Genomic DNA, 21317 nt, shown 5'->3' with positions numbered 1-21317 from the left:
GGCTGTACCTCCTAGTCCGGTTTATCACGTGGCACTTGGTTTGAGGATCCACTATGCTCCTGAAAGGGTATTCGGTTCTCACAGTCCTCCTGCACCCTTGGATGTGTGGGGAGGGGATGTGGTCCACCCAGTCTCCCGTGCAGCTGGCAGAGATGGCTCTCTGACATCCTATTTTCAAAGTGGTGAAGCACAAGCGTCTTGAGGGGACTCCCTATCATCTTTTCCAGGGAACGTTAGTGTGTCTGCTTATCCTGAAAACATGGTGGCTAGCCTTTGTCCCGGTGGGGGGAGCATGGTATGGACCTAATGCCTCCTTGCCCACCACTCTTGAATGAACTTCATTTCGCATACCATATTTGGCTGGTGGCCAGACTGCATGAATGGAGGGTCTCCTATGGCCCTGTCTGACACCAGGGTATGGGGCAGAGGCAAGCCATGCTGTTATCATGTTGGCCTTTTGTGCTGAGCACGGCCGAGAGAAATGACGCTCGTTTTTAAGAAGTGCAAATTGAATCACAGGGAGCTTGTGGCTTAGAGGAAAGCAACGGGGGAGATAGATTCCGTGAGCATAGATGCTCAAAGGGAGGAGATGGCTTTTAGCAAAAGTGCCACAGTCATCTTTCCGAGGGAGAGCTTTCCCCTTGCTCCTACCTCCCCTCTTCCTTCCCCACAATTCATGGTTCCTAAGCAAGCTTTCTAGCCTATAGGAGAAAGACAGATGTTCCCCCCGCCCCCATGCAAGGGGCGGAGGGCACGGGGGAATATGAATGACACCAGAACAGAAACTGGTGCTGGTTTTAGTTTAATGGATTGTCTCCCTTTGCTGTTGCCCCAGGGATATCTCCCATCCCTGGCTGGCAATATTCCAACCTGGGCTTTTCACAGATCTTTGCTTTTTCTTTTTCTTTTTTAATTATTTAAAAAAAAAATTGAGGTGGTTTCTTTGTTGGTTCCCCCACTCCCCACTTTCTTTCTTTCTTCCTTTCGTTTTTCTTTTTCTTTTTTTGTTCCAACCGCATGATTGGCTGTGGCAGGCTGTTCTTTGTGTTTCTCTGTCTCCTCTCATCCTTACTGTAAAGAACTCGGCCACCATTTGGAGTAGCCACGAGCAGAGAGGGTTGAGGGGTGGGGGCGGGTGGGGGAAGGTGGCCAGTGTGTGAAGCCAGAGTAGTACTTTCCACCTCCCAGGAAATCCTTAATAAGTGAGAGCAGCTGTCTGCCTCACCGCTGAGTTGCTTCGCCTCTTGTTGTCGTCCTTTCTTTCCCTTCGGCCCTGTTTTCTCTTTGGCTGGATTTCGAGGACTATGCATTTCAGTTTTAGCTCCTTTCCCTCTTTTGTGTGGTGTTACTCAAGACCTGGTGATGCTGCTTCTGGTGCAACTTGTAGCTCGGGATGATGCAAATTTTTGTAGGATCTGGAAGAAGAATTCCACTGTTTTGTGTTAGGGTGGGAAACAAAGTGTATCTTGGCCAAAGGCTGAGCTATCCTTCAGATTCATGATAAGGGCCAAACTAAGCATTAGTCTAATCCAGGGCTGCTCAACTTCAGCCGTCCTGCAGATGTTGGCCTACAACTCCCATAATCCCTGGCTATTGGCAACTGTGGCAGAGGATTATGGGAGTTATAGTCCAAAAACAGCTGGGGAGCCAAAGTTGAACAGGCCTGGTCTAATCTGAGGGCTTTGAAAGGGGGCTGTCCCCCACCAGGGGCATGGGGCAAGGCAGCATTTGAGCCTCCCCTCTCCACAACACTAATCCTGACATTAGATCTGGTGTGATTCCTTTTCCTCCCCGGTAAACAGCACATCCAGGGGCCTGATCCAAATCACAGCAGCATTGACCTGCAGTACTCCCCACAGACTGCAAGGAAGGGAAACATGAACGGCCTCTTCAGCAGGCATGTTTGTGCAGACTTGAAGGCCCCAGACACTGCTCAGCTCTCTGAGTATCTTTGCTGCCATTAGCTGTGATGTCACAGAGAGACTGGGGAAGCAAACCAGTAGGAAGGGCAGAGCCAAGTATGTGAACTTCATGGATGTGAGGACCAAAAGGGAATAAAGGAATTGGAATCTAGAGATATGGCTGTCAACTCTGACTGAAGCCATTGGTGGAGATTTTCTCTTGTCAGTATTTCCCCCCCAATATTTTGCATAAGTCCAAGCTATTAAAATCCCCAGCACTGCTTCCAAAAGTCACCTGGAGATGGATGCTAACTCCGGGAGACTGCAGGCCAATCCTTACTGGTCTTCAAATCTCTATTGAAGACTTTTTTTTTTCTTGCCAGGCTTTTGCCCTGTGCTTTACCTATTTGTTTTTTTTTTTTTTTTGTTAGTTACTTTAGTTTTCACTGTTAGTTACTTTAGTTTTTAATTTAGAATGTAATTTTTAATGTTGCCTTGTTTGCATGTTTTTGTGCACCGCCCGGAGTTTTCGGAGTTGGTGGTATATTAAATGTTTCAAATAAGTAAGTAAGTAAGTAAGTAAGTAAGTAAATAAATAAATAAATAAAGGGTGGGGGGTTTGGATACCTTAGGTGCACCCCTGGGATGGGAACTAAACTTCTTCCCTGCAACCTGGATATCCCAGCCATTAAAAGTCACGCCTCCTCCTCTGGCCCCTCCTAGGTTCTATTTCTTGGTCATGCTGGAGTTGGAATGTTAGCAGTAGGGTTGCTAATTTTGCCTGAAACTATTCCTGGATTTTGTGGGGAGGGGCGAAGGGATTGCAATACCCCACCCCCCACCCCCAGCACAATACCAGGCCATGAAAATCTCCAGTATTGCTTTCAAGTGTCACCTGGTGATTGATGATTAATGCCAATTCCTGGGGACTCCAGGCCCATCCTGAAGGGTTGCCGACCCTAACTGGCAGTTGCCTTCTGAATAACAGCCGCCCTTGTCAGTGTAGGCAGGCAACATAACGAGCCACTCTAGGAATTGAAGATATCTTGCTTGCCAATTTTTGCATCTTCCCTGGTTATAAACACCATCCAATGACTGTTGGTTGTACGAGGTCTATGTTCCATCAGTCTCTCATTCAAAATTTTCCCAAGTCCTCTGTTCCATTCTGAGGTTTTGATCATTTGCATAGTTTTTTGTTCACTTTCTTTCTGTTAAATGTTAATTTTTAAATATTTATACATTCGAGAAAAAGAAGATCCTTGTGCAGACATGTTCACACTGCCTGTTGAGAAATATAGAGTGCTGGAGATGACCAGAACTTGGTCTGTTGCTCTTTGGGTTTTCTTCCCCGCCCCCTTCCCCCCCCCCCTCGTTGTTGTTTTTTTAAACCAAAGGTACATCAACAGAAGGAGGGTCATGGTTGGCTGCTAACCTTTCATTCTCTGGTCCAGTTCTTGTCTCCTGAAAGGAAAGGGTAGCAGGGGAACTCCTGCCCACTAGGAAAGGTTTCTCTGGACATTTGTTCCAAACACGGGAGGTGGGGAAGAGGCTCCTGGTTTCTGTGGGCCCAATGCAGGCTTGTTTGCATGTGCCCTTTGGAAGATGTTTACAGGTTCCCTTTCCCATCCCACCACCCACTTTTTGGTTGGTTTCTAGATTTGGGGGCGGGGGGCAGGCGGGGAGAGTTGACGATGCTTTTCTCTCTCTCTCTCTCTCTCTCTCTCTCTCTCTCTCTCTCTCTCTCTCTTTCTGTCATTAATTAGTTCAGGGAGGTTTGCTTCCTGACCGATCAACCTGGGGAAGGGGTTTGGCACAGCGGGTCTTGTAACGTGGTGAAATCACTTGTGTTTTTCCCTGGTTGGCTGCTTGGAGGAACGAGTTCAATTCTTCCCTGATCCTGGCGGCATCCTTCGGCGCTCAGACCTCCTAGCTCGGGGCAGGCTTTTTGGTTTCTCTCTCTTTTTTTTCTTCTACGCAGCCCCACCCCTCCATACAGCTCTCCCCAGCCTACTCCATGGCGAGTTTTCTTTCTATCTTTTCTTTTTCGTCCATTAGCTTGTTTGCCTGCCTGTCAAAATGCATGGATGCTTTGTCTGAGAAAACTGCTTGTCAGTCTCCAGCAGTATTTTTCTCCTTCTCTCTTTAACTCTCTCTCTCCCCGCCACCCCCCATATCTGCACTGGGCTTTTTCCAGAGATCAGTGTCCTTTTTTCACATTCAAAGGCTGCAGATAGCCTATAGGAACATAGGAAGCTGCAATATACTGAATCAGACCATTGGTCAATCTAGCTCAGTATTGTCTTCACTGACTGGCAGTGGCTTCTCCAAGGTTGCAGGCAGGAGTGTCTCTCAGCCCGATCTTGGAGATGCTGCCAGGGAGGGAACTTGGAACCTTCTGCTCTTCCCAGAGCGGCTCCATCCTCTGAGGGGAAGATCTGACAGTGCTCACATTTCTAATCTCCCATTCCTATGCAACCAGGGCAGACCCTGCTTAGCTAAGGGGACAAGTCATGCTTGCTACCACAAGACCAGCTCTCCTTCCATTATGTTAGGGTGAGTGTAGAAGTAGCACTTTAAGAAGATCAGGAGTGGGTTGACAGGAGTTTTTCTGCCCCTAACGGGGGACCTTATTATTTTTTCCCCATCCTGGGAAAAGCTCCTTTCGACATTGAGGCTGACCTAGGGAAAAGCAGATTCTTCTTCTGCTTATTGTATTACAACTGTAATGGGAACCATTTGGCTAGCATTTGTGACATTGATAACCCCCTTGCCCATCCCCACAGCATTTTCTTCTCTTTTAATACTTTCCCCCTAAAGGTGAAATGTATATATGTATAAACCAGGGCTTGAAAAATCCTAAGCACCAGGGTGCCATGGCACCCAGAAATTTAATAGACTAGAATATTCAGAGGTAGAGTTATCTAATAAAATATTTCTTTATCCCAGGGAACCCTGTTTCTGTTCCAAGTATGTTACTTGTACAGTCAACAGAGAGAAGCCTGTTTATTCTTCCCCTCCACAATGTCCATCACTAAGTCTGATAATTTTGTCAAGGGTCCATTATCTAGCTCCTAAATTTTGGGGCTGGCTCCTAGATCCCAAGAAAATTCATCATAGCCTGGAATAAACACATATATGTCTCTCTTTTTAAAAAGGAAGAATTAGCTTGTGTGACAGGTCCCTGTCACACAAAGAGAAAGGCCATGGCTGAGGGCTGATTCACTTCCTGATCCTTCAGTTGACTTACTGGGGTGTGCACTGGTGTCGGGGAGTAGCTTAGCTCAGTAGCAGAGCACAGAGGGTCCCAGGTTCAACCCCTGAGATCTTCAGACAGGGCAGGAAAAGAAAACTCTGCCAAGCCAGTCAGTACAAGACTGAGCTAGATGGACCAAGGCAGCTTTTTATTGTTAAATTTATATTTATTGTTAAATTTGTACCCCGCCTTTCATGAAGAAAACTCCAAGGCGGCTCACAATAAAATTTAAAAACAAGATTATAAAAAAGACACATTAAAACATTGAGCTTTGCATATTTAGGGGAGACTGTAGCTCAGTGATAGAGTACCGCAGTAGAAGGCAACTTGACAATGGGCACATGTCACACTGTGGGTAAAGAACCCTCTGCGGTCACTCCAAGGATTACGTGCCTTCAGAACACTTGACCATCACCCACTGCACAAGGATAGTGGAAGCTGAGTTGACCAGACCAAGGTCCGATGCTGGCACGGAAGTGTATCCTGTTGCACCTTATTCTTCAGGAGACCACACCCAGGCTTGTGGTGCTAAAGAACAGGACTTAGAAGCAAGAAAAAGCTTCTATGCAGATATGCCCTTTTACTTTCGTCCGTTGGGTTCATGCTACCGCCCTTCTCTGCTCTTCCCCATACTTGCTCTATTGTTTGTTGCTGCCTTTCCCATTTCCCTTTGTCTTGGCTTTCACATGCATATGTGCATGATGGATTAGCACACCTCTTCCCACCCTGCCCCCCTGCATGCAACGCCTTGCCATTCAGAGCACTTTCTGCTACTCTGGCAGGGGTGGCACTCCTGAGCATCATAACCCGTTTTTTTCCGTCAAAAAAAAAAATCCATTAAACTAAAGGTAAAGTATTATTTTTTGATCTTGAAAGTAGTCTGGCTTTAACTCTTCAAGTACCAGAGACAATAGACTTGAATGCCTGGAGAAAATCTAATAAAATTAAAGTGGGGGGAAACAGATCATCTCTTTTGGAGAGCTGAGCATGTATAACCATTTCTAACTCTCAAGAGTAAGAGCAACAGATTTGGGGAGCTGTTGTTGCTCAGTAGCTGATTTCTGTTTAAAATTTATATATTTTGGAAAATGCTTACCACGATTCAGGAAATCTACAAGTGTGGAAAACTATACTGTACACCCTAAGCAGATTTGCAGAGAAATAAGCGGAGAACACCAAAAAGAAAGAGAACTCCATTATAAATGGTGTTCTCAACCCTGTCAAATGCCTTTCTTAAAACCCCAAAAGGTATCCATTGTTTAGCTCTTAGAATTGTAGGCCAGTCCGTTTTTCTTGCTGTTTTTAATAGCCTGTGACCTCAGGTAGACCTATTCAAAGTCTATGGTACCTAAAGGGTTAAGAAAAAACCACATTGCATTGGTATGAAAGCTCAGTAAGGGGCCATTCTTGAGGCTTGGACAGTCAACTTTTAATGCGTGTAAGAGCGTACCAAAGGTGAGTACTGGCTGTTCTCAAGCAGATTCACAAATACAGTCCAACCTGTCACTTCTTCCACATGCCCCACACCTCTTTGCCATGCCCCACACTTCTTCCACACGCTTCACTTTTCCTGGTCGCCTCCAAAACCCCATGGGGAAGGGCACTGTCCAATGCTATGTGTGATGCCAATTTAGCCAAGTGGTTTGTGGGGTAGAGAAGGTTTCTGGGTCTTTCAAGGGGCAAGAGTTGGCCTCATGGCTACCAACACTACATTACTTGTCTCATTTACATGCATATACACACACCTCTAAATTCACACAGGTTGGGCTGGATTGTGAAGGAATCTCCACGAAAGCCCTTGAAGGGTCCTCTCACCAGCAAGGTCTGCACTGGATTGCCATCTTCTTGCAGATGGTGTGGTCCAGAAAAGTATGAGTTGTGTGTTTTCTGACTTTCCCCTTTTCTTAGCCAGGGAGAGTGCAAAAAAACTCTTCCGTCTTCCCTCCCATCCCCCTCTTCCCGGCCCTTTCCATGTTTCCTCTTCCTGTGTCCCACTGGGAAAAGAAGGGGTACACGAAACAGGCTCTCTTGTTGGAGTTTTAGAAGGGTGAGTGAGCAAACAGCCTTCTCTGGGCAGCATTAGCCGAAGCCAGTGGAAAATGGCCACGCCCAGGTTCTCTGATGGAGCTCTACACTCTGCTTTTTTTACTAGGGCTATAATTTTCTGTTTGATTTCAATTTTTGGTTTGTTTTAGTACTGAATTTCTGATGTGGCTTTTAGGCTCAGGATACAAAAAGGGTAGGTGAGACCAGGTCTTTCTCTGCAGTGGGTTTCTTGAGACTTCCTGACTTCAGCTAAGTCCCCAAGAAGAGAAGGCAGATTGGATACCAGTATTAAGAAGCAGAGTGCTTTGGGGATTCGAGGTGAAAGGGGAAAGCTGTCAATTCCCAGCTCCCCTTTCAAAATAGACAGAGAGCTCTGAACTCCAGATATGCAGAAACACAATTGAGAAGTCCTCCTTCCAGACACCACTATGCTTCTTACAACCTTCCAGTTTGTGTATAGTGATAAAGGTAAAGTGTGCTGTCGAGTTGATTTCGACTCCTGGTGCCCAGCGAGCCCTGTGGTTTTCTTTGGTAGAATACAGGAGGGGTTAACCATTGCCACCTTCCATGCAGAATGAGATGATGCATTTCAGCATCTTCCTATATCACTGCTGCCCAATATAGTACCAGTACGGATTCGAACCAGCAACCTTCTGCTTGTTAGTCAAGCATTTCCCCGCTGCACTACTTAAGGTGGCACGTATAGTGATAGGACATGTGTTTTGCATATCCAAGGTAATGAGTTCACTTCTAAGCATCTTCTAGTTAAAGGATCCAATAGGAGAGCTTCTTCAAGATGTTCTTTTTAGACCTGAACCGCGGTTTTGAACTTTGAAGAATTATATAGTTATCCTGGAGGTGATCAACCCATGTCTGAACTGTACCATTTTAGACTGCATTGAAATGTTCTGTATAAGAACAATTCCCTCCACATTAAAAGTGGGCTTGTTAGAGAGAAACCTGGGCTAGAACCCTTTCTCCTGAAGTGCTAGTTTTCTGTGTACAGTGGCTAACATCCAGACAATTGCTGCACTCATGGAAAGCTCCCAACTTAGTGGAACTAGCAAGCTTGCATTCCAGACTAGTGGTGCACTTGCACAAGTGGTAGTACGCCTTCTGCTGTGAAACCTCTTTCTCAGACCATGAGGCTCTTCTCACGATCAGTGAGCCTGGATGGAGTTTGTGGGGAGAGCAGGCTAAGCCCGTTCTCCCCACAGACGAGCAGGGAAGCAGCCCTAGGCGGCCACCCACATGACTGCTGGCTCCATTACGGAGTTGGTGGGGGCTGCAGGGATCGGGGGCCAGCATGCCCTGCGCGAGCACACAGGGCATACTGGAGAGACCCCCGAGCCAGGAGGCTGGTTTTTAGCCTCCTGGTCGGGGGTCTACTCGTGAGTTGCCACTGTGCGGAGCCGCGCTGCAGCAACACACGAGCACAAAGATGGGGTTAGCGGAGCGCTCGCTCCGCTAACCTCGGCTAAGGGCAGAGGCAATTAAACAGGTTGCCGGGTGGTTTACACAACCAGCAAAAATCGGGCTAGGCTCTCCTGGCCCGATTTTTGCTGGTTGTGAGAATAGCCTCCATATATGTTGCAGGGAATTATGGAGAGCTCTCCGGTATCTATGTTATGCAAGTGCAATGCTTGCGCAAGCAGACCAAGACTGCAAGAGATTGTGCAACTGTGATCATTTGCTCAGCTATGCAACCTTTGTGTGTGTGCGCGCGCGTGTATCTTTGTTCATTGCACTAGTGTAGCGTTAGTCTGGATGCCAGCCAAGGCTATTTTCGGAGCAATTTTCAGTCATGTGACACACACACCCCTCCACTTTGAAATGGTATACTCCAGACCCCAGTTGACTCCCCCAATGAGTATCAAGCTTGAATTTTTAGAAAGAAGCTGTTTTAAAGTGACCACAAAATTCAACATTCAAATTTATTTATTTATTTATTTGTTTGTTTGTTTGTTTATTTATTTATTTATTTATTTATTTAGCATATTTTTATACCGCCCAAAATGCAAGTTCTCTGGGCGGTTTACAAGACAATAAAAATAATCAATAAAAAGATTAACATATTTCAACAATTAAAACTATTAAAACATAATTAAAAGCAATATCTAATTAAAAGCCTGTGTGAACAAATGTGTCTCGACTGTTGTAAGAGATAGGGAGGTTCTTATTTCAGCAGGAAGTGTGTTCCAAAGCCTCGGGGCAACAAAGGAGAAGGCCCGTCCCTGAGTAGCCACCAGACGAGCCACCAGACGAGGCAACTGCAGACGGACCTCTCCAGATGATCTCAATGAGCGGTGTGGTTCATAGCAAAGAAGGCGTTCTCTTAAATACCCAGGGCCCAAGCAGTTTAGGGCTTTATAGGTTATAACCCAAACCTTGTGCTTTGCCCGGAAACTTATCGGCAGCCAGTGTAGATATGAAATGCAAAATTTCATTTCAGAATCCATTATTTGCTTGCTGGGTGATTACCCCAAAAACCAATTCACTATTCAAATTGACAAATACTATATAGTACCTCTAAAATGCACACATATTGTCAAACCAAATCTAGAAGACCTGTCACATCCTTGCTATTGTATTTGCTAGGAGAAGAATTTAAAACACACACACACACACACACACACACACTTATTTATTTATTTTTATTTATTTATTTGTTGTGGGAATAAGTGCTAATGTCATCTCCTGTTTTCATGTTCTTTGACGTTTTTATGATTTTGTTGTTATATCTCTCTTGAATACTAGTGGTGGGTAGAATCCAGACTAAGCTAGTTTTTAGTTGAAAAGCTGTGTGTGTGTGTGTGTGTGTGTGTGTGTGTGTGTGTGTGAATATAATAAGCAGCACCATTGAAATAAATGAGAAAAGTTGCTCTAATAATTTTAAGGGGACTTAGTCATGACTTAGTCTGGATCCTATCCAATATAAATTATTATTATTTTAAAATATCTATATACTGCCTTACAGTCACAGTGAAAAAGTTCTCAAGCGATTTGCATTATAGCAGAAGGAATAAGAAAATGGTTCTCTGACCCCAAAGTCATAGATCCTCCAATACCAGGCCAAAATGTATACAGGTTCTTATGTATACTCTATGCATAAATGTTTATTTTAAAAAATGATAACATATATATATAGTCTAAAACATCCACAACACCTCAGTCTGATCTACGATCATAATAAAGTTTATCTATCTATCTATCCACAACACCATAATTTTTCAAAAATAAATATTCAAATATTACCGTATATAACAAATAATGAAATCACAAATAAGCTCTACATTCTTAGTGCTTAATAAATATATATTTGAATGAATACACTTTAACCACATTTGGTTGAATACACTTTATGTAAATATTGAGAATGTGGAGCTAATTTTGTACTATGCTTAGTTTGTTAATAGATCTGTACAGGCTTTTTTGCAGACTTTGTTCTGGATTTGAGAATATTAGGCCTCTGAAGAAGACCTTAAATAGGTTGACACACATCTGGTGGCGGAATTTATCTTTATGTTTATCTTTTTACTGTGCAAACATCAAGTCTCATTTGTGATTTCTCTGTTTGTCATTGTACACAATATTTGAATATATATATTGCAGATTCACAGTTGTGTGGATGCTTTAATTATCGTTTTTAAGCATTGATTTGAATAAACATTTATGTATATATAATGGCTGGCATTATGAGGGAAATGATTCAAAATACTTCCATTGAAATTTAAATAACAAGTTAGACATTGCCTAACTTGTCCTTTTTAATTTCAGTGGGACTACACTGAGTAATTTTCCTCATCATGTCAGCCTGTATACATTTGCCTGTATACATTTTGGTCCTGCTCTTGGAAGATTATCAATTGTATTTTGGCCAAGTCTTTTATCCAGGTAGTTCTGAGGTAATTCTTGCCCTGAAAGGCCTCACAGTCTGAAAAGAAACGCAAGGGATAATTAGTTACTGATTAAAATAACTGAATGATATTCTTTTAAAATATGTTGTTGGCCGCCTCAGGGACCTGGCCGTCATAAAGGGGGATTATAAATAATAATGATCAGTTGAGGTAGCCCTGTAGATCTCAGACAAATTCAAGTTTGTTCAAGATGGGGTGGAAGGAATATTTTTATGTTTTAGGAAACTGAGGAGAAAAATTGCTCCTTAAGAGGAATTTGGAGAAATTTCTCTTTAGGAGGAGACTAAGGAGAAAATTTTTTAATTTCAGTGGGACTACGCTGAGTAATTTTCCTCATCATGTCATCATGATATGTCATCATTTCTCCTCATGCCATCATTTCTCCTCAGTCTCACAAAGTATTGTGAGGGGAAAATAAATCTTGGAGTGATGGGAGGGGGAATCCTGTCAGAATGGGTGCTGTGAGGGACTGTAGGGAGCTGAGTAAGGCCAAGTTAGGGTTGCCAGAAATGGTCTGCCTGGATATTCAAACACACAACACAACGCAGCACACACAAACACACAATTTTTCACAATATCTTGTCATTAAAATCCCCAGGGCTGCTTTCAAGGGACCCCTGGAAACATGTGCCAGTTTCTGCAGATTTCAGACATTGGCAACCCTAGGCCTCTTCAGTCACCCACATGAAATACTTCACCTCATATGAAGCATTTCACTTGTTCCCTTAGTATTTTTGCCTCCTGCCCAGTATTGGGTATTTTGCTCAGTAAAGCAACTATTCTGAGCCAGGGAGGTGTCGTTTCCCTATTATCCCCACACACAAATTCTTCCTACATACAGTGGTCCCTCGACTTACAAACTACTCGACATAAGTATTTTTTGAGTTACAAACGGCAGTTTTAGATCCGGTTTTAGATGCGGTTTTTTCGACTTACAAATTTTTAGATGGGGTTTCCTCGACTTACAAATTTTTAGATGGGGTTTCCTCGACTTACGAATTTTACATGCGGTTTCCTTGACTTGCCTGCCTGTTTACTGCCTGTTTATTCTTGAAAAGAAATGTTCCTGTGCAGTTTGCAAGCCTTACTGGGGGTCTGGGTCTTTTTTCTAGGCTCCGGAACGCATTAATCCGTTCCCAATGCATTCCTATGGGAAACCGCTTTTCGACTTACGAATTTTTCGACTTACAAATGTGCATTCGGAACGGATTAATTTCGTAAGTAGAGGGACCACTGTACTTCCTCTCTGTACCTTTACTTGTAAAGGTAAAGTGTGCCGTCGAGTCGATTTTTGACTCCTCGTGCCCACAGAGTCCTGTGGTTTTCTTTAGTAGAATACAGGAGGGGTTTACCATTGCCGCCTCCTGCGCAGTATGAGATGATGCCTTTCAGAATCTTCCTATATCGCTGCTGCCCGGTATAGTCCCAGCGGGGATTCGAACCAGCAACCTCCGGCTTGTTAGTCAAGCATTTCCCCGCTGCGCCACTTAAGGTGGCTAGTACCCGAGTCATTTTGGAAGGGTGGTATAAAAAATGAATAAATAAATAAATACCCTGTGTTTCAGTGGACCTGTACGCAGTCTCACTTTTAAAATGAACACATGTAAAGTCATGCACACACAAAAAAACATGCTGGCTGTGTTGAAAAGTGGTATATAAATATTCTTAATAACGTACAGACTTCAAAATGGGGTGGGTTGTCTTAAATTCAGGAATCTTTCTTTTTTGTTAAATAAATATGGGTATAACTTTTACCTTATTTGCGAGGATCATCTTAAATTCAGGATTGTCTTCCTTTCAAGTCAATGCAGCATGTCCATGAGGACCGTCCATAGCTCAGGGATGGAGCTGATGCTTTGCATTCAGAAAGCCTCAGGTCCCTGGCTTGGGAAGAACACCCATCCGAAACCCATGAGAGCTGCTACCAGTCAGAGTAGGCAATACTGAGCTAGGTGGACGAAGAGTCTGTCTCAGAAGGCAGCTTCATATGTTCACAAGAACCATTCTTAGCTCAGTGGTTTGAGGACCTGCTTTGATTGCAAAGGTTCCCAGGTCCGGACCCTGGCAGGATCTTCTGATTTGATTGATTGATTAAGTGCCATCAAGTCAGTGTCAACTTTTAGCAACCACATAGATAGATTCTCTCCAGGATGATCTGTCTTCCACTTGGCCTGTAAGGTCTCTCCGTGATGCATTCATTGCTGTCCATCCACCTTGCTGCTGGTCGTCCTCTTCTTCTCTTTCCTTCAACGTTTCCCAGCATTATGGACTTCTCAAGGGAGCTGGAACTTCGCAGAATGTGTCCCAAGTCTGATAGTTTGAGCCTGGTCATTTGTGCCTGGAGTGAAAATTCTGGATGGGGGAAACCCAGAAAAAGTGGGGATGGAACAATCAAGTGAGAAAGAGGGGAGAGCATTTGAATTATATCTAGAAACCCACCAAGAGCTTGACCTAGTCTCTACAGAGCTGAATTGCCATAGTACTCTCGTAAGAAAGTCTTATAAACTTAGCAGTTGCAGAAGGTACGTAAATCATACTAGAAGGACTCTGGAAGCATTGGCTTTATACTTATGTATTACTTGACAGATTATTTTTTATTATTATTTACAATTGCTACTTTCCCTTCGTTTGGGCATTTTTTTTTATTTTTTCTTTCTTTCTTGGGTTCGTTTTTTAAAATGAAGCAGCTTGGTTTTTCCGGTTAATTTTCTTTTGCTTTCTCAGCTTGTCAGTTTGGTCTTGATATACTCTCTTTATTTTCGAGGGGCTGGCAGAGCGTTTGAAGACCATTAATCTCTGGGAGAGCTGATGGGTTGTAACAAGTTGCTTTAAGCGGATACTCCAGAGAGCTACATTTTATTAGAAAGGCACTATGCCTGGACAATTTCATAGGATGCAGGCCTATACTCACAAGAAAAAGCTCACGGTATTAACTCCCCCAAATGTCCTGTCGTCATATTCCACTCCCACAGGGGACACCCCATTTACCTCTGATGTCTGAGTCATGGGGAGATGGCTCCCCTCCTATAACCAGATTTCAACCTGTTGCTAACCTCTCCTCTAAATTATAACATGTGGGAAGCCGTTAGGATGGGGTCATATCTCAGTGGTAGAGCATCTGCTTTGCATGCAGAAGATCCCAGGTTTAATCCCTGGTATCTCCAGGTAAAGGTAAAGTAAAGTGTGCCGTCGAGTCAGTGTTGACTCTTGGCGACCACACAGCCCTGTGGTTGTCTTTGGTAGAATACAGGAGGGGTTGACCATTGCCTCCTCCCACGCAGTCTGAGATAATGCCTTTCAGCATCTTCCTATATCGCTGCTGCCCGATATAGGTGTTTCCCCTAGTCTGGGAAACATACCGGTGTGGATTCAAACTGGCAACCTCTGGCTTGCTAGTCAAGTCATTTCCCCACTGTACCATTAGGTTTGAGAAAAAGTCCTTTCTGAAGCCCTGGAGAGTTGCTTCCAGTCAGTATCCACAATACTGAGCTAGATGCACCAATGGTCTGACTTTAGTATAAAATAATTTTATATACTGTATTTGTTTATGAGATAGGGTAGTCCAATCCCTAGCAGCATCTTTAGGCAGGGCTGGGAAAGACTCCTGTCTGAAACCTTGAAGAGCTGCTGCCAGTCAGTGTAGTAGAGTAGACAATACTGACCTACATGGACCAATGACATCACTCTATATAAGGCAGCTTCCTATGTGAACTCATAGAATTCACACCTCAATCCTCTGCATCTTTCCTCAATAATTCCCTCTGCATTCAGTGGGACTTAGTCAGAGGTAAGTGTGCATAAGATCGTCCACAAAGAAAAAGCAATAAAAACTTGGCCAAGTAAAATACACATATCCTCCAAACTAGGACCAAGATATATTAAAAAAATACGCTCTCTCGCTCTCTCTCTCTCTCTCTCTATATATATATATATTCCAACTTTAAAAATGCAAATATAATCTAATAAAACATCTCCAAAAATATAAACTGTCAGTAATGGATCTTCAAAAGCTTGTGTACACCAAATTTTAAATAAATAAGATCTGGAATTTGCCAGTGTGCAGAACAAGTCCTTTATCTGTATCAGACCTGAAGTTTACCCAGTGTGCAAAATATGATCTTCACCAAGATGAAGATGTAAAGTTTGTCTAGTATGTACAAAATACTAAGGTTTTTTGCCAGATGTGGGGTCTTTTTTTGGTACTAGGTCTTTGGGGGCCTAATATGTCAATTCCCAAACAAAGAATTTGTAGAGATTTGCAGGATTGTTGGTGGACAGGGAGGGAGTCCACCTTTAAAAATACGGTTCAACAGGAGTGGTGAGGGCTACTGGGTTGAACCTAAAATGGAAATGCCCCACTGCACATGTGCAGCGTGCAGCGCCCATGATAAAGAGCCAATTATGTTAGACCTTTATTTTCTGGGAGTGGAAGGTCCTTCTTCTCTTTTGTAGAATGTTCCTCTGCTGTACTATTGCTGTGCTGTTTGCCCCCCCAAAAAACCAGAAGCGGGATAATTTGTGGGTAAGCAGTACAGTGTGTCATGTGAAGCAACAGGCTGGATTCCTAATCTTGCATTGGTCTATTGGCTGGAAGAAGTTTCCAGCATTTCAGCATTGGTGGCAGACCTTCCTGGCTGAGAAGGCCATGGTTTCAGGCAGGGATCTCTCCCTGTTTGCAGTTCTATCTGGGAGTAAGTACCCTGCATGTGCAAAATGGCTCTTTGGAGGGAAGGAGGGATTTTTCCTTGGTCCTGCTCTGCTAGTATAATTTAAGTCCCCCAGAATGCTTTTAGGAACAGTTCTGTCTAGATTAGCCACCTATGTAGATTTTCTTGGGAGGATCAATAATTGACATCTCTGCCAAGCCTTCCTCAAGCTTCCTCCTTGCAAAGGTCTATGTAAAGGAGCGCTTCTGACATGTTGCCCTTGATGTAGACATTATTCCAAAAGCGGACAGTAAGCATAGTGTCAGGAGTGGCCTTCAGTGGCTGCTGCCATTAAGGAGAGACCCTCAGCTAGCCCATTTCCAATCTGTGTGTCTCTTTGTTTCTGTTATAAAATTTGTGTTGCAATACCCTTTGCTTTGGTTCTGTTGCCTTTTTTTTTTAATTTTAAAAAAGCAATTTTTTCCTTTTTAAATTTAATCTTCCTAAACCAAATTTTTGTTTTGTTTTAGATTTTTTGTTATCATTTTTCTTTTTTTCTTTTACCTTTCCCATCTTTTGTTTTTCCCCCATCCTCCTCCTCTCCTCCTTCCCCTCCCCCCTCCCAACCGCTACCCAACCCCTCCCATAGAACCGTCCGCCCCCCCTCAAGACGTAAAATGCCTCAGCACCAGATCCACGGCCATTCTGGTAAGTTGGCGGCCTCCTCCAGCCGAAAGCCAAAACGGCGTCTTGGATGGATATAGCGTCCGCTATCGAGCCCTGGATTCAGAGGACACGGAACCTAGAGAGGTGAACAACATTCCCCCGGCAACCAATCAAATCCTCTTGGAAGCACTGGAGAAGTGGACAGAATACCGCATCACCGTGGTGGCGCACACAAAGGTGGGGCCAGGCCCTGAAAGCTCACCGGTAGTCGTCCGTACCGACGAAGATGGTAATTTGCTTTCCCTCTCTCTTTTTCTTTTCCATTGAGCTGAATGCAGTGCAGAGATTAAAGGAAGATTTTTAATTTATTTATTTGCCCATTACTATACTGCCAAAATAGGTATCTCTGGGTGGTTTGCACAGTGTTAAAATGTAACATTAAAAAAAAAACCAAAAAACACATTTAAAACAGTTTACATTTTTAAATAAAAGCTACGCTGTTGTTGTTGTTGTTTTTAAAGCTTCCAAGGATGGCAAAGCTCTTATTCTGACAGGGAGTGCATTTGGGGCAACCACAGAGAAGGCCCAGCCCTGACGAGCTGGTGCAACCATAGACGGACTTACCCAAATCATCTCAGTAGGCAGCAGGGCTCATGGCGAACAAGGGGTCTCTTAAAAACCTTCAGTTTTTAAAAGCCATTTAGGACATTATGCGTAATAGCAAGCACTTTGAAATTTTCCCAAAAAGGTATCAGCAGCCAATGTAGTTCTTTTGAAATAGGAGTAGTATCGTCTCTTTGGCTTACTCTGGAGCCCCAAATGGTTGCTACATTTTGCACCAGTTTCCGTTTCTGTACTACATACAAAGGCGGCCCCACATAGAGCACATTATAATAGTCCAGTCTGACAAAGAGACTTCTATGGCAGTGCTAACACCTATGGTGCCTGTGGTGTGCTTCACTCTTGTGCTACTGAAAATGTCATTTTCTTCCAAAAAGCGGCTGTGAGGAAGGACCAGTGTCCGCCAGAGGAGGAGCAGGGGAGTTCACTGGTGTGAATCCTTGTCTGTAAGGGATTCACAGTAGGCTGCCACCGTCCAATTTATTTTGATGTGGGAAAATCCACTCTCCATATAAGATTCCTGGGGGCTAAAGTTTTAAAACCCTCCCTAGAAGGGCTGAGCATTCCTAGGCCTTCAAAGTCATGTGACTAAGGCAGACCCAAAATGAAGAGTAGCAAACTTCACCAACAAGGGTTTGTTATTAGATTAAAAGAAGAAGAAAACCAAGTGTGCAATAAGAACAGTTGCCTCTTCATAAAGGAGAGTGTAAGAGAGAAAATTTTTCATTAGCCAGGTAACTCAGATTCAAGCAAAGGAAAATAACTTCTCTCACATGTCTAACTGAACTGCTCCCTATCTTATTACTCACAGGCAGGGATCTTCCTGCTGTCTCCAGCCTCCAGGCTGTGGCCTTCCCATTTCCCCAACAACTTCTCAGCCAGCTGTTTCCTCAGGGGGCATAACAAACAAACAAACAAAAAACCACACACACAAAAAACAGAACAAAGCTTTCTCCTCTTCTGCTGGTGGCTGCGAGTGTAGGCCCCGCCCAGTACTCTGGACTGGTCCTTCTGTTTTGCTTTTCCTGGGTTTTCCCCCTTATTAGGAAAGGCCCAGCCACCCTCACAGCAGTTCTTCTAAATGAGGCCCAATCCTCCCTTGTATCTGTCCCATCACTGCAACCGGATTGGGACCATGGTGCAAGGGTAAAGAGACACTTGTGCTTTCTTGCTGGTCTCTTAACAATAGGCTTAATGACCCTTAGGAAGCTTAACATTATAGTAGGACATAACCAATATTTTACTTTATTCAGGGGCGTAACTACCATTAGGCAAGAGGAGGCAGTCGTCTTGGGGCCCCACTGCCTCGAGGGGCCCCCCAGAGGCACATCACATGACTCCCCACCCGCCCATGTTGCACCCCCTGTGAATTATGTTGAGTCTCGGAGATCGGCAGGAGCTGAGAGTAAAAAAACTAGATTCCATGTGAACTAGATATTCACCATATTCATAATGGGGATGTGAGTGTGAGTGCACTATATATTGTCAAGTGTGTTTGTGTGTGTATATCAGCGAGGGGCCCATTTTAAAATCTTGTCTCTGGGCCCCCTCCAACCTTGCTATGCCCCTGACTTTATTTATCTATTTATTTAGCTACTTTTCAGCAGAAAAGGTTTTCAAAGTGGTTTACAACGAATGTAAACTGCTGTGAGAACTTTTGTTGTAAACTGGTGTATAAATATTTTAGTAATTGAAGAAGAAATGATAGATGAATAAGGTGTTGGCAGCAATCCCACCCTGCGGCCAAGAACTGGCCCTTGGTGAGTAATTTACCTCAGAAGCCTCCAGTGGTTCTGGTCTTTTTAACCTGAAAAGTTAACCCTGCCACCCCAATTTCAGATGGAAGTGTTGAACTGCAGTTATTTAGCTAGGAAGGAAATAATAATAATAATCATTATTATTATATTTATATCCTGCTCTTCCTCCAAGGAGCCCAGAGCGGTGTACTACATACTTGCGTTTCTCTTTCACAACAACCCTGTGAAGTAGGTTAGGCTGAGTAAGAAGTGACTGGCCCAGAGTCACCCAGCTAGTTTCATGGCTGAATGGGGATTTGAACTCGGGTCTCCCTGGTCCTAGTCCAGCACTCTAACCACTACACCACTCTGGCTCATATGCACTTGGCACATGTTCAGAGGCCCCCTTTTTCACAATCCCTGGAACTGAGTCCTGATAAGACCTCTCTCTAAAATTAGCTGAGTGAAAATGAGGTAAATTCATGGATGGAAGGTTTATTCATGTCTGTCTGCCAGAATACCCCGGATTAAAATGAATCCACCCCACCCCTGTGGCTGTGCATTTCAGGAGTGATTGGTGTGGCATGCCAGTAATCTTTCAGTGCAGATTATCTGCTGTTACCGATCTCATCTAGGAAACCTGATAAGTTTCTGAAGAACTCCCCAGGGACTCCTGACCTGGACACAGTTTTAAAAGCATCCCATGAGCCCTGGGTACTGACATGGTACAAATGAATGAGCACACTCACAAGGGAGACACCAGGAACAGCCACTGGGAGTGACGCTGTGCTGATCTGCATAGGGACAGTTGCTCTCCCCCTGCTAAAAAGAAGAGAGCTCCCACTTGAAAAGTTGTACTTGGCCCAGTCAGCAGGGTTGATTTTTGAACTCTGTGCTACAAGCGGGCTTGAAGATGGTTCCCCGCCCCCAAACACTTTACAATCTAAAAAGATACACAAGGGAGACACCAGCAACAGGCACTGGGAGGGACACTTTGCTGGGCTGAATAGGGCCAGTTGCTCTCCCCCTGTTAAATGGGGGAAAGACCCCACTTGAAAAGGTGCCTTTTGGCCCACTTAGTGGGGTGGTTCCTCAAGTGTATGTTGAAGGAAGGCCTGAAGATGGTTTTCTGTCCCAAAAGAGGGAAACACCAGCAGCAGCCACTGAGAAGGATGCTGTGCTTGGCTGAGAAGGGACAGTTGCTCTCCCCCTGCTAAGTATAAGAGAGCCACCCCTTGAAAAAGTGCTTCATGGTCCCCAGATAGCAGAGGTTAGGAAACATTTTTTTTTTGCGGCGGGGGGGGGATGAGATGCTAATTTCCATTCCTAAAGCTGAAAACATGCACCATCTTGTCTCTCTGCTTCTTTCTTTCCCCCACCCCGCCACCCCTCTTTCTCTCTCTGTCTTGCCTTCTCTTCCTTTTTCCTTTCAGTGCCAAGTGCCCCACCTCGCAAAGTAGAAGTGGAAGTTCTGAACTCGACCGCCATCCAAGTATTCTGGCGCTCACCCATCCAGAATCGCCAGCACGGACAGATACGCGGCTACCAAGTCCACTATGTGTGCATGGAGAATGGAGAGGCCAAGGGGCTGCCCCAAATTAATGATGTGATGCTGGCTGATGCTCAGGTGAGGCTGTCCTCCTATCTGTCTATCTATCTATCTAACGTGTGCACCGGCCCAAAATTTCATCTCTGGGCAGTTAATAATAGCATAAAACAAGATAAAAATATTTACAAAAACTTAAAAACAATTTGACAATTTAAAAATAAACCAGAGATTAAAACCTAAAAAATTAAGGAAGCTGAGAAAGCTTGGGTGGAAAGATGGGTTTTCAGGTGTTTTTTTGAAAATTGCCAGAGATGGGGAGGATCGTATCTCAGCAGGGAGCGCATTCCACAATCTCTTACATCTGGTTAGCTGATTCTGGGCTACTGTGGCCTAGGAAATGCAGGAGGCAAATGCGTGAGGAAGAATAAAATAACCGTCCCAAGTTTGCATCATCAAGAGACAGAAAAGATTGGGATGCCCCTTATTAATTTCTTACGGCAGCTTACCTAGGGATGGAGCCATAGCTTAGTGCTGGAACATCTGCTTAGCACGCAGAAGGCCCCACGTTCAATCCACATCTGGCTGAGGAAAATTCCTGCCTGAAGCCCTGGAAAACCACTGCCAGTCAGAGTAGGCATTAGACATTAATTTGCTAGGTGGACCGAGGGTCGGACTCAGTAGAAGACAGCTTCTGATGTTCTTGCATTTAGCAATTATAGTAAGAGCTTGGGAGGAAAAAATTAAAAAGCCCTTTGCCTATGTCTTGGCTCAATGTGAGTCAGTGGTCAAAGTGAAGGAGAGTTGTATTTCACAAACGTCTTCACACCTCTTGAAAAGGCCCTTCTGTTTCTGGTGATACTTGCAGCTGTCACACAAAAGTGTTTTCAGGGGGAGAAGGAATTTGTCCCTGTTGCCTTTGCAACTGGGGTGACACATTCTTTTTTGCATGCCACAGACAGGAAGCATCCCCTGTGTTGCACGG

At 44.2% G+C, this 21317-nt stretch overlaps 1 protein-coding gene across 16 annotated transcripts in view; it reads left to right on the top strand.

Moving 5' to 3' along the window:
• PTPRS (protein tyrosine phosphatase receptor type S) overlaps positions 1–21317 on the top strand; it is a 346861-nt gene that overhangs the window by 258216 nt on the left and 67328 nt on the right. For 13 of the 16 annotated variants that reach the window (XM_053301444.1, XM_053301445.1, XM_053301446.1 and 10 more), the window contains 2 exons: positions 16413–16718; positions 20220–20413. The exons of the other annotated variants lie outside the window; for them this stretch is intronic. In XM_053301444.1, coding sequence (XP_053157419.1) covers positions 16413–16718; positions 20220–20413 — 500 coding nt within the window. The remainder of the gene's footprint in view (positions 1–16412; positions 16719–20219; positions 20414–21317) is intronic. 16 annotated transcript variants of the gene reach the window in all.

This window comes from Hemicordylus capensis, chromosome 2 (assembly GCF_027244095.1).
Source record: "Hemicordylus capensis ecotype Gifberg chromosome 2, rHemCap1.1.pri, whole genome shotgun sequence".
Taxonomy (NCBI): Eukaryota; Metazoa; Chordata; class Lepidosauria; order Squamata; family Cordylidae; genus Hemicordylus; species Hemicordylus capensis.
Note: the sequence above shows the minus strand (reverse complement) of the source record. Positions and strands in the feature narration are given on the sequence as shown.